Raw genomic sequence first — 13450 nt, forward strand, 5'->3', positions numbered from 1 at the left:
AGGTCTTTCCACTTCCTGTAGTACCAATGATGATGTGAAATCTTGTCTTTGATGCTACAAGTTGTCTAAATATGGAACCTTGTTCGCTTGTAAGTGCTGCGTTAGCAACCATCTTGAACTCATGCAAGATTTGTAGCATCTTTAATCTTGTTTGATTCTCAGTAGCTCGTTGGTCAACAGCTGGTGTCTCCATAGGATTGTCTCGGATGAATGTGACTTTATGTAAAATCATGTTGATTAGTTGGTTTGTATGATTGGTTGTAAGTAGGTTTTGTTGTGTGTACTCTATGATGTACATTTCAAGGTCCTCATTATTCAACACGAGGTCACGCATTTGACATTCCACAAAGTACGATTCTATAATAGTATGGTTTTCCGATATGAGCTTGGCATCATTTTGAAAGCTCTTTTTCTGCAGAAGCACATTGTAGAAGGACCCTTCGGGCTGATAACCAAGGTGGTATTTAGTGAATCTGATGACCCTGATGTTCTTTACTACATGATTATCGAAAACATCGTTGCTGATTTTGTTACGCATGTTTTGTTTTGGTTGATGGGTCACATATGTTTTGTGATACTCGTAGAATGTGGTATCCTTAAGGAATGTGGGCCTTCCACAATAGAAATTGACCGGATGCATGACAACATCATGGTTTCTTGAGATCATTCGTTGATGTAGTGCAGTGGGAGATGAGTTGACATAGTGAACAAAAGCGCTCTTTGTGGATTACTGGGATCTGCAAGCAATTGAGTGCAGCCTCTATTGGTGACACTTGTTTTGATAGGAGGGCTGCTACCATGAGTTTCAATTCCAATGTGTCGAGATTCTGCAATCCCAATCATGATGCATCCTCTGGCCGAATGTTTAATTTTCCCATTCGCTCTGCCTTCATTGCGTATTTGAGAAGGTAGTGTGATATCACAGTTTGTCACGCATTGTATATTTCATGTGGGCTCCCCATAGGAGCAACAATATTGGATGGTAAGGAAAGGCATTTCGATGCTCGAACATGGGATGAAAGTAAAGCCATCTTTGTGTATGGGGATTTAGGACAGGTTTAGGGGTCAGCTGTACCTCAAAAGGAAATCCATACTTACATGAGTGATGTGCTGGTCCGGTATAGTAGCTTCTTTGGCAAATATGCAACTGTTTTGATAATATTAGATTGCGCAGTGTTGTAGTTTGAGGTTGTGCATCATCTTGTTTGGGAATGTATGCACCAATCTCATTCGTTATTTGTGGACAATCGTTTTCATGAACTCATAGTATGAGATGTACATGGAGGGATCCCCTATTTTGTATTTCGTATCAAACAACATGGTGGTTGATGCGGCCCAGAAGACCATTTGATGGTAGTATGTTTTTGCCCATGAATAAATGGAATCATGTGTGAAGTAGAGTCTCGCATTCAACGAAAAAGTCTTTCCAAGAGAACTGTTCGTTGTACTTTTTTGTGATGCTCTCTATAGTGCTGATATCTTGCCATCATGTATCCAACACCTCATCTACCAGTAAATGTTAAGGGGAAGTCTAGAAGACCCCAAGTGTCAACCATTGCTATTAGATCCTTCAATTTTCTGTGATGCCATGATGGTGTTCCGGGCATTGTGGATGGCATGCTGGAGTGTAACACATGCTTGATCGCATCTTCATCAGTAGCATCTCGATTGCTTTTCTTGAATTGATCAATATCATGTTGTACACATCGTGTTGCTACTATTTGCAATCATTGATTGCTTGCTTTAGTTGAGACATAATTAGCTTGTACAATGTGTAGATTGAGAACAATGTACTTATTCTAAATTTGATGTAGTTAGGAAATTGAATGGACCCTTCGCAGTTACCATGTGCAAATGGAAATAAAAAAGGAAACTCTATCATTGAGATGTCAAGGCAACCACTGCTGGTTGCAGGAAGCCCGTTCACTTGGAATGATGCCACCCTCTCTGATAGCATTTCTGTGGCTCATGGTTGTATTGATCCAAGCTCGTGTGTGTCCTTGGTTTGAAAAGCTCGACGATTTCCATGTTCTACAGTAATGATAGTTCTGACTATGATTCTGCTATTGACATCAGCTCAAATGGCATGAACTCTTCGTGTATTTGTAAGATACTTGAAATAGATTCGAGAGGCAAGATGCACGTGCCTATCATTGAGATTTGTTCACTCATCCATTTTTTCATATTTGTATACGATCAGGTTATTTATTATGTTATATGCCATGATGTTTGAGAGCTCAGTTTTGCCACCACGTCTCTTGTCAGAGTTGAATCTATAGTTGGTTTCATCCATGAAATCAATCAATGGATTGTCCAACAACGATCTTCGGTCGAGCATGCCTTTCGTAACTGTGTTGGTTGTGGACATTACTAAACTGAGATGATTATGCAGGTGGCTCAGCTTTAACAATCGATGTATGTAATCTAGTAGCAATTGTACCATGTATGTAGATCGTTGTGTATTTTGCGAGCAACTGTGGCATGGTGTGCATGTTACTTTGATACCCGATTGTTGTCTTTGTGCCAACATGGAAGAGTAGCAGCAAATCTCCGCTTGTACTTGCATAAGGCTAGGAATAACCTCTCTTAGGAACCTCAACATGCAACTTCTACTTGCAAATCCTACATGCGATTCCTACATGCATTTTCTACTTGCAAGTCCTACATGTGATTCCTACATGCAAGTTCTACATGCAACATGCAACATCCAACTCCTACATGTAACTTGCAATATATGGAACACTTGCCGGCCCTAAACTTTGATGCTCCAACCCAATAATGCCGATTGGGACGTCAACCTTAGCCTCAGCTTATTGTGGGACCTTATTTTTCATGGGACAATCCATACAGGCATGGCTGATGCCACAATCTCTTCAGAGTGGTTGGAAAGTAGCGGGGCTACCACGATGAGGGCACTCCGCGATCCGGTGATTCTCTCCACAACCGTAGCACTTGATTGGCGCTCCATATGTATTGGGCCAAACTTGATTCGCATAGATTGGTATTAAACCTTCTGCTCCTTCCACATAGTACACTGGGTACTCAACTTCATACTCAAATGGCAAATCCACCTCCTTGGCTTGAAGGTGTTGTATTGGAACTACTAGAGGAGCTGGATTTGGTGCTCTTGGATATGGTCGTGGATTTTGATTCCTGAGTAATTGCGGGAATTGTGTCTGGAAGGAAAGAGGATTCAACCTCGGGGCGGGTTGTTGCACATGTTGAAGATGCAACTATTTTCATCATGGCCACTGACTACGCAAATATGGCACCACAACCTAGGCGATGGATTTGCTTGTGCAATGATCCTGGCTCTTAGGACCGGGCATTCATTTGCTGTATGATTGCGTATGCAGTGTGGACACCATCATACATTTTCTCGCCGTGGGTAAGTTTGTTGAGGATGGAAGGGGGGGAGGTGGAGGGGGTGGAGGGGTAGGGGGGGAAGAGGATGGAGGCTAGATTCATGCCCTGCAAGTGCTTGTTGGTTCATCGTTAAGAGTTGTGGTTCTGGATTGGGAAAGAAGGAAGGAGAGAAAGTGAAAGAAGGGTGAATTCGTTGCTAGATGTGAAGGGCTAAGAGAGAGAGAGAGGTGTAGTTAGGAGGAAGCAGTGAGGTCCGGGTAGAGATGAGGCGAACCAAGAGGATCCCGCATACGAGCTGGCTGCTCAAGGAACACGTTGGCAGGCAGAAGAGGAGCATAGGGAGGTGCGCAGCAGGCTGGAGCCAGATCGCAATCTGGGCCAGGTGCTATTCGGGGGGGCCTGGAGGCTAAGAAAAGCACCATCTCCTCCCAGTTTGGAGGGTGGGATTTCGAAAAGAAGGGCTTTCTAAAAGCCTGATTACCCGGGGTGGTGGTAAGCTAATTGAAGTTTAAGCTGTTGGATCCATACCTAATAGTGGAGATGGTAGAAAACTTATTGAATGATGGATGGATGGTTGCATTGTATTGAATGAGTTTTGCTCTAGAAAATTTTCTACGAAATGGTGTAAATGTAAATGCCATTGATACCGCCCATCAAATCCAGCTTTTTGACACATATTACAATTGTACTACCTTCTTCAAAGAAGAAAATACTGAAGAAGAGAAAGGAGAAAAGGAAGGTAGTGCCTCTGAGAGTGATGACTCTAGCTCTAGTGATGAGGAGGATGATAACATTCTTTAAGTTAACGCATATTCTTAGCTTCTTGTTGCATTTAGGCATGATGACAATGGGTGAAACCCAATCAGTGTGCTCTATCTCATAGATGAATCCGGCATCTAAGAGTTTTTCCAGTGTGCCATACTTTGGATTTGTTCGATAAGGTCCACATACCTTAGGGTGGGCAACTTCCCTTATAGGTATTGTGTGTACTCCCACTTCTAGTGAAATTCCTTTCATTTCCTTATGTGACCATGCTAGGCAGTCTTGGAATTCCATTAGGAGTGCTTTGAGCTTGGTTTCATCTTCCTATGTAAGTTGTTTCCCAATGAAAACCAATTTTTCTTCCTCCCCTTCAAGGGCGAGGTTTATTGTTCGAGTTTTTGTCGATCCCTCATAGATTGGAGTCTCTCCAATGCTATCGGTTTCTTGAACTTCAGATTCTCTTAGTGGTCTTGGCATTGCTATGGGGACACTACCACTTGTGTAATTCTTGAAGTACTCTGGCACTTCTCGAAGATCAGCCTCTGATGGTGTTGAACTAGCTTGACATTTGTTATGGGTACTAGGTGGCATAGTATCATTAACCAATTTTTAAGGCTCTTGGCGACTTTCTTTTTCTATAGTCTTTTGATCGAGCTTCATCCACACATGTGTCTTATACTTTCGAAACTTCTTATGTTGGGAATTGTGGGGTAACTTTTCCACTGGCAAAGTATTCCCAAGTAAGGGTTCATTTCCTATGCATACTCCTTCAAGTCCATCAGGGGACCATTCAAGAGGAGGTGGCTCAGATTTTGAGGGAGATGGCTTGGCAAGATACAATTCTACAATCCTAGTTTGGTATCAGTCAAATTCATTGAAGTGTTTGGCCTTGGCTTTGTGGCGATATCCTCCTTCAGCTTTCAACTTTGGAGTTTCAACTTTGGGAAGATCTACCGCCATTAGGGCATGCAGAATGGCTAAGTCATTGTCAAAGACTTGATCTTCAAATTGAGCATTCTCAGTCTCAGTTTCAAGCTCGACTGCCATTAGGCCATGCAAAATGGCTGTGTCATTGTCAAAGACTTGATCTTCAAATTGAGCATTCTCAGCCTCAGTTTCAAGGTCCCAAGGAAAATCTGAGTCCTTATTGGTATGGGTACCTTCTTTAGGTTCATTATTCCACTCAAGGTCAACCATAAAGAATGGCACCTCTAGATCAATTGGTTCTTCATGTGTGAGTGGAGGATCTACCTGCATGATCTTAGCATCAATTTGCGAGAAGATGGGGTCCAGTGAATGGCAGTTGTTAATGGTTGCCAATGCTTTTATCCAATTATTGACGTTGCTTTGTGTATCGCCCACTATGGCATGCTATTGCAGTGGAGCTAATTTTCTTGAGATTGTTGTTGAAGATGTTTCATCCAACGCTCTAGGCACAATTGGTTTTATTGCTAGTGTCCCCACATTGACACTTACTGCGGTGTCGCGATATCGTAGAGCTCCTTGGATAGGACATTTACACCTGCTCCACCATCCACTATGGCTTGGACTTCATCATCTGCCTTATGGATCAAAGGCACAATGATGTTGTGTATGTCATCTCTCTCACCCATCCACATAGGGATATCTTCTATGTCTTCCATAGGTGGAGGGGGATTTGCTAGTTCAATCCAGCCTTTGAAACTCTCCTAGAGATTGGGAAAATTCCGTCATAGGATTCCGATGGGAATTGACACATGGCAACTTAGAATGCTAGAGAGTGCGGCTCCTTCAAGTTGGCGTGGCGGTACATTATGTTGCGGTTACTGTTGTTGGAATAGAGGCTTGAGTACATCATCAATACTTGGTGGGGATAAGTTAGGGATTGAATCTTGTGCTGCTCCTCAATTTCATATTGAGCTTGTTCCTTTTGTACCCATTGTTGAGGGGCCTGAAATCAAGCCTTCTCCACTTCTGCATTCGGGTATGAAGCTTCTTTTATTTGAGGCTCAGGAGCTGATGTGGATAAGCTTGGCTGCTCATTGCTTGGTGGAGGTAGAGGCACTTGTGCTTTCTTTTGAAGAAGTCATCTTGATTGAATTGGAATATTAGGGTCCTTGGAGGCCTCTTTTTGCTGGTGTGTAATTACATTAAGCATTGTGTTGAGTTCTACTTTGGTATTCCAAGCAATTGTCTCAAAGTGTCCATGATTCCTTGCACTCCACGTCCAAAAGCATGTCCTAACCTTGCAACTCCTCCTCCCCTCTGCTCCAACCTTTTAACCCAACCTCTCCCTCTCCTCCTCCCCCCTCCTCCTCCTCCCTCCTCCTCCTCCTCCTCCTCCTCCCTCCTTCTCCTCCTCCCTCCTCCTCCTCCTCCTCCCTCCTCCTCCCTTCTCCTCTCTCTCCTTCCCCCCCATGCTCTTACACCTTCTTCCTCTCCCACTCCTATGCTCCCCCTAAACCCTTAGTCCCTCAACCCTTGACCTCCATGATCCACGAGGGAGACGAGTTCTCCACCATGTACTCTACCATGAACCTTGGATCCTCCTTCTAACCCTTAAACCCCTTTCCTTATATCTCCCAATTGGAATATTGATTTTCGTGTTCATATTGATGGATCCAAGTATGCAATTGGGAGTGTGCTTTGTCAACCTGGTGAACATAAGAAAGATTACTCATTCTACTTTGTCAGTCGACAACTCAATGATGCGGAGATCAACTATACCACCACACAAAGAGAAGCCCCCTAGCAATGGCATATAGTGTTAAGAAAATTTGGCACTATCTATTGGTAAATGATTTTATTTTCTACACCGACCATCAAGCATTGCTTTATCTTGTGAACCGTCCGTGTACAACAGGAAGAATAACTAGATGGCTCCTCTTGCTTCAAGAATTCAACTTCAAAATAGTGGTCTGCAAAGGTGCCCAACACTACATTGCTAATCACATGTCTCGTGTCAAGTAGAGAGAAGAAGCCACTAGAGTAGAAGATGACTTACTAGATGCCACACTATTTCAGATAGATGTTGTTCTAGATTGGTGTGCAGATATAATTGGGTACTTAATGGCATGAAGACCACCCCGTGAAATGAAAGCAGTGGATGCCAGAAAACTAAATTTAAAAAATGCACCATTGCTGGAGAAGTATTTAATTCTTCAGGAGTGACCATGTCCATTCATTCAATAGGAAAGATTTGTCCAAAGGATGGGGTTCCCTCTTAGTAGAGCTGCTATAGGCATTTTTACTTTCATGGACAAGAATGCGGCTAGCGTTGCCACATCTTGAGGTTGGGTGAAGGCTCTCGACCTTCAAACCGCGACTCTTCAAACCCTTAAAGGACATAGGGCCCTCATCTGCCTCATCAAAGGTAGGGATGGGCGGAATGTTGTTGGATCGAATTTTTCGACGAAAGCGAATCGGGGGTTTGCTAAGATGTGCGTGAAGTAGGTGCTGGCAACTACTACTTGAAACGGGGCACTCTCCCATAGCCTTTGAAAGGGGGGGCTCATAAAATGGTTGCCATCATGGTAAAGAGGCTCTAAGAAAAACGAGTTCTTGGGAAATAGGTAGAAGGGGGGGATAATGTAATGGAGATTTAAATTTGAGTGGTGGGTGAGGGGGCTGACCCAACCCATGGCGCCTCCGCCTCTGCACCAAGCACCTCCTCCCCCCTGGGCTGGTGCCCTCATCCTTACCACCGTCCTTGGCTTCCAAATCGCCTACCCTTTCCTTCTACGCTCGGTCCGCTTTTTTCTGGTATTCGTCACCATTTGCGCATCTTTTTGTGCGCATTCACGTTGGAGTTCCTCTTACAGATTTGTAACGGCTTCACCACCATTTCTTCTGGATTGCATTCACAATACACATTTGCAACCTCTGTGTCGTTGTTTAACGTTCAATGCAATCTGCCTCGTGCTCCAACAAGGCCCGCATAGCGCCATTGTTTCTTCAGGAGAGAAGCTGTATCCATTTCGATCACAGGCCACGCGTCGCTGAATTTACAATAAGCTGAATTCTGGACTGTGCTAATTATTAAAAAACGAGAGAGAGAGAGAGAGAGAGAGAGAGAGAGAGAACTCTTGACATTTGTCACGATGTGCTGTCTGTTTCAGAGACCACAGAAATGCAGATATTGCCTTGGCGTTGGCAATAATGTAACTTATTCTTTCGCCTCAACTCCTTTCAAGGTTCCTTTCTTTGGGAGGGGCGGGGGGGAGATTTTGCATCTTTTTCTTATATTAAACATTTTGTGGCACATAATGAAGATTCTCAGGATTCTGAGGTTCCTAAGCTGTTGACTTTTCCCTTCAATTACTGACGTGTTGGATTTAATTTTTGTGCAGCTGTGTGTAGCTTGCAAAGGTAGGGGAAAGCAAGGTGCTGAACGTAAACATGCCCACTTTTTGCAAGATTCATTTCCTCGTTTATTTTTTTCATATGTGCGTATGCGTGTGTGGGGAAGGAGAGAGAGAGAGAGAGAGAGAGATTTGGTCGCACGTTTTGGTTATCATGGTTCCCTCCTTCTTCGTTTCAGGAGGCTTGTTCACAGGAAATGCATTGGAAAGGTGTCCTTCTTGTAGTGGAAGGGGCAAAGAATTGTGCAAGAAGTGCAATGGCACAGGCCTTGCTAACAGTTGGTTGTACAAGCCTGTAAGAAATGGAGGTTGGGGACCAAGGGGGGATTAAAACCAGATGCAAATTGCAATCATTCGTCACATATTCATCGTGGGCTGGGATCCCACTTTTCCTCTCCTCTATGTGCAAATTTGAAGGCCTACAAGGAGAGGAATACAAGGAGAGCAGGACATGTAATCTGGCATGCTTTGGACAGGGTCTTAATTTGCTCTCAAACATTAAAAACAAAATATGTATAAAGCTTGTAAGTTTCTCCTTCTGTGCAAGGACAAGGCAGCATGGACAGAGACTCGCTTGCTTCTCTATAGTTGTCTTGATGTCCACATGATGCACTCTTATGCTACAATCGTGTCGAGAGACAACATGCCAAACAAATGCAATGTCTTTGGAACAATGTATTTGTAAGCACATTGCTGGAGGTAAGCTTGAATTATGTGAACGACAATTGCTGGAGGTAAGCTTGAATTAAGCTATCTGCTCAGGATTGAAGATAGGTAACATATCAGAGATGGTAGATGGGGCGTTCATGTAAATGCCAACTTTTGAAGATTTGTTGGAAGTGGAATTAGAAAGGATGGTGTTGTGATCATAGACAGTGTGAAACAGGGATTCACTGGTTAAGGTTAAACCGTCAGACAGACGCTAGTATTGTAATGAGAAGACCATTTGGAAGCGCAGCCAGAGGCCAAAACATGAATGTAATTGAATGATGCGTTACATAAAATTACAAGTCAGATGAACGTGTGCGTACAATGCACCTAGGTCCTCCTCAAAATTTTAGGTTGTCAGTGCTTTATTTTTTGCAGCCCAAAGATATATATTCACCTGCATTTTCAATTTTGATACAGCAATGTTTCGCTACTACACGTTCCTAGATGGTTGAATGTAATGTGTGCACAACGCTGATAGCTTATGAGAACTGATGTGATGTCCTCCTAGTTTGCGCAAGTAAAGGATAGTTCTGTAGTTGGCATAGGTACAGGTGCAGACAAGTTGGATAGAAAGACTGAAGCAGAAGGAATGGATTAGATGGCTTAGAGGTTCTGTTTGAGTCGATTTGCACATATGTATATCTATATATAAAATTTCACATGTAAATGTATGTATGTATTGCCCTGACATTTAGCTTGAGGCTGGTTGCAGTACACATTGTGTTGCAGATTATCATTATTTGCACGCAAAAGCTGTTTACATATATGCAATGGTTGCTTTTGTTGTGACTATTAGCACTTGCAATGCTAGTTGTTCCATGCAATGCGGATCCCTCCCTTTTGCTCCTCAGCCTATGTGGTATTAGTAGTCGTTTTCAGCTGTTGTCCCCCTCCCAAGGGCGTTCTTACGCGTTACTCACCCGTCCGCCACTGGAAACACCACGGATGATGCTTCCCATCCGACTTGCATGTGTTAGGCATGCCGCCAGCGTTCATCTTGAGCTAGGATCAAACTCTCCATGAGATTCTTAGTTGTGTCACTTATAGCTTCCCCTTCCCTAAATGAAGCTTATTCGAAGTTGTCTCTTACCTTCAAGCATAAGTTGGGTTTAATTAGCTTGAAGCTCACTCCCATTATTTTAATCCCTAACGCTCCATGTCAATACCAGGAGCCTCTTACAATCCCTTTTTTTGGGGGGGGGGGGGGGGGGGGGGCAGAGATAGAAACACCTGAATTGGGTTTAGGGATAATCAGGCTCGAACTAATGACTCGTACCACATCAAGGTGACACTCTACCGTTGTATCCCTACTGATAGTCAGCTTTTGCAATCCAATCATCAACACCTACAATTGCTAACAAGTAATTGCGCATTCCTTTTAATGGTAGGTTGAGCTCTTTCACCTATTTAAATAGAAAAATCTAGGGTCTTCAATTGTGGTCATTTGAATATTTGAAGCCTCTATTTGTGCGCAAGTTAAAGGAACACTACACATGTTGTGAATACCATGTCCAAATGTCCTTTCTGAAAGATGCACTGAACTCAATGCGCAATCAAAAGTTTGGCATCCATTTGAATTGTCAATGCAAATGCACTGTTTGTACTAGTGATGACCACATGTTCTACTCTGCACACTTACAAAAGTCTCACTCATTTGTGGGAGTCATTGATTTGCCCAACACAAAATGATGCAACCTTTCATTGTAGGGAGTGTTTAATGGGTGAATGCAATGATTGTGGCATAAAGAAGTTGGCTACTACCCCTTGGAGATAATGAAGGAAGGGAAAACCATCACTGTGAAAGTATTTAAATGTGGATACTATAGAAAAGCATGCCCAACACAAAATGATGCCACCTTTCATTGTAGGGAGTGTTTAATGGGTGAATGCAATGATTGTGGCATAAAGAAGTTGGCTACTATCCTTTGGAGACAATGAAGGGAAAACCATCACTGTGAAAGTATTTATATATGTGGATACTATAGAAAAGCATGGAAATAAGAAGAAGAAAGATCTTGTGAACAAAGACATGCAATGTTTAGAGTTTTTGTAGTTCTTGAAAAGTAAAATGAAGCACTTTAACAAACACAACTACATAGGCCAATGATAGGCGCTTCAATTCAAGGAATGCATTCTCAAATTCCTTGATGATGTGGTTGTCTCAGTTGTAGATTCACAAAAAATTATGCTTTCAAAGGACAGAATGACATTCAGTAAATACACTGGAATTCAGTACGTGTCTCAATTTTTGTGCATATAACTTACTACCATAAGGTAGGAAAAGTTATTAAAATAGTTCACTTCTTCATTTCAGATGATAGGCAGCATGACACATTATTTGTACAACATTGTTTCATGTTACACGAGATATGGTTGAAAGAACAAGGAGTTGTAGTGAAACGGCATTGGGTTTTGTCTGATGGGGATGCCTCCCAGTTCAAGGCTTGCAGGCCCTTTTAGTTTTTTGCTAGGTATGACAGAATGACAATCATGGGAATGACTTGGAACTTCTTTGCAAGTGGGCGTGGAAAAGGAGATCACAATGGAGTAGGGGTTGTTATTAAAAGAACCTTAACACATCAACAATTAAAGAAAGATGATGCTATTTTAATGTGTGTAAGCGATGTTGTTGCTTTCCTACAGGCTAACTTATCTGAGTGAGCTGTAGCCTCTTACACATCCAAACAAAGGCACTGTGCTCGTGTATTTTGGGAGATAAAGGTAGAGACATGAACATAGGAAAATAAGTGGAACTGTGAAGCTGTTCCCAATTCATGTTCTTTACATGTTTTTTGTGGTCACAAACCACAAGATCCATTAGGCCTTGCTACCAAACATTTGTCATGCTTTTGTGATGCATGCATGCATGGGATTTTGAATAGATGTACCAATAAAGCACATGTGCAACCTTGGGGTTTTCACACATCGGTATCTTTGCTAGATATAGAGCCTACTGCAGATGCAAAAGATGCATACACATCTTCAACTTTTGAAGGCCATCATGATGTGTTAAGCAATGCTTTGCATGTTGATGACAGGTGCTAGCAAGAAGTGTATGTGCGAATAAGCACAAGCATTTCTTGCCAGCACATGCAGTTGTTGTTAGCACATGCATGTTATTGCATGTGCTAATAATAATAAGCACATGAAATAATAGCCATTGCATGTGATAACTAGCATCTGGCAGTATTAGATGGGTGTGCTAATAAGCATTGCACTTGTGCTAACAAGGATGGAAGGTGCTAACAAGCATTGCATGTGCTAGCAACACACATGGTGCTAGCAAGAATTATAGGTGCTAACTAATATATGGAAGTGGTAGATGAGACTGCTAATAACTTTGCAAGTGCTAACAAAGATTGTAAGTGCTAACAAGCATCTTGCTAGCACATGCTAACAAGCGCATGCAATTCTCGTTAGCACATGCCTATTATCGCATGTGCTAGCAAGAACCTGCAATTACAGGCACTGCATGTGCTAACTAGCATTTGGCAGTGGTAGATAAGAGTGCTAATAAGCATTGCATGTGCTAATAAGGATTGCAGGTGCTAAAAAGCAGTACGAATCTAGCAACTGCAAGTGTTTGCTACTAGATGAGAGTGCTAATTGCAAATGCTAGCTAAGATTGATAGTGCTAACAAGCATTGCACTTGCTGGCAAACATTTATTGTGGTAGCAAGCATTGTATGTGCCAAGCAGCCCATGACATTGGTAGAAGAGAGTGTTAATTAGAATATGACAATTATAACTAGCATATGGCAATGGCTAAAGGTGAGTGGAAACCATCCCATGATTTTCGTTAATGGCACATGACAGTGGAAATCAACATATCATAATGTAACTATCATGTCAGTGTGAATAAGTTGCAAAGTAGGCACCATCAATCATGCACTTTAGTAGGTTATACCTAAGGCTCCTCAAGAAGGTGCACCAGATGCCTGATGTGAATATTTCTGCTAACTATTTCCCTGCACACATCCTTCTTGTTGGGGGAAGTCTCGACCTCCCAACAAATTCCTTTTTTTTGTCAGTGATTGGGCTAGTGCCGTGTTGCTTCCCCAATGAAAATAGTCCATTACCATCATCAACCCATGCATAGATGTTGGATCTTGACTCATACAAGCTACACCTAGGAACTTGAAATACTCTTGAGACCTTTTCTAGGGGAATGCACTGATTGAAGTTCATCAGCATAGTCAACACACTTTTCTTCAAAAACAACTCATCTTTGGAAGCGGGTTGCTTTACAATGGCTGTTGTACTGTGAACAT

The 13450-nt window shown here is 42.4% G+C and overlaps 1 protein-coding gene across 4 annotated transcripts; it reads left to right on the forward strand.

Moving 5' to 3' along the window:
• The first annotated feature begins 7657 nt into the window (after positions 1-7657).
• LOC147904087 (uncharacterized) lies at positions 7658-9547 on the forward strand. 4 transcript variants are annotated; one of them, XM_087372865.1, is made up of 4 exons: positions 7658-7932; positions 8226-8300; positions 8457-8490; positions 8648-9547. In XM_087372865.1, the coding sequence occupies exons 1-4, from the start codon at positions 7747-7749 to the stop codon at positions 8797-8799; spliced, it is 447 nt and encodes a 148-aa protein (XP_087228991.1). In that variant the 5' UTR covers positions 7658-7746; the 3' UTR covers positions 8800-9547. The 4 variants fall into 4 exon arrangements, with proteins under 4 accessions (XP_087228991.1, XP_087228992.1, XP_087228993.1 ...); XM_087372866.1 differs by having other exon boundaries at positions 8226-8267; XM_087372867.1 differs by having other exon boundaries at positions 7658-7869.
• Positions 9548-13450: the final 3903 nt, after the last annotated feature.

The sequence above is a fragment of the Dipteris shenzhenensis genome, chromosome 3 (assembly GCF_047967505.1).
Source record: "Dipteris shenzhenensis isolate YYH24624 ecotype China chromosome 3, Dip_SZ_1.0, whole genome shotgun sequence".
NCBI lineage: Eukaryota > Viridiplantae > Streptophyta > Polypodiopsida > Gleicheniales > Dipteridaceae > Dipteris > Dipteris shenzhenensis.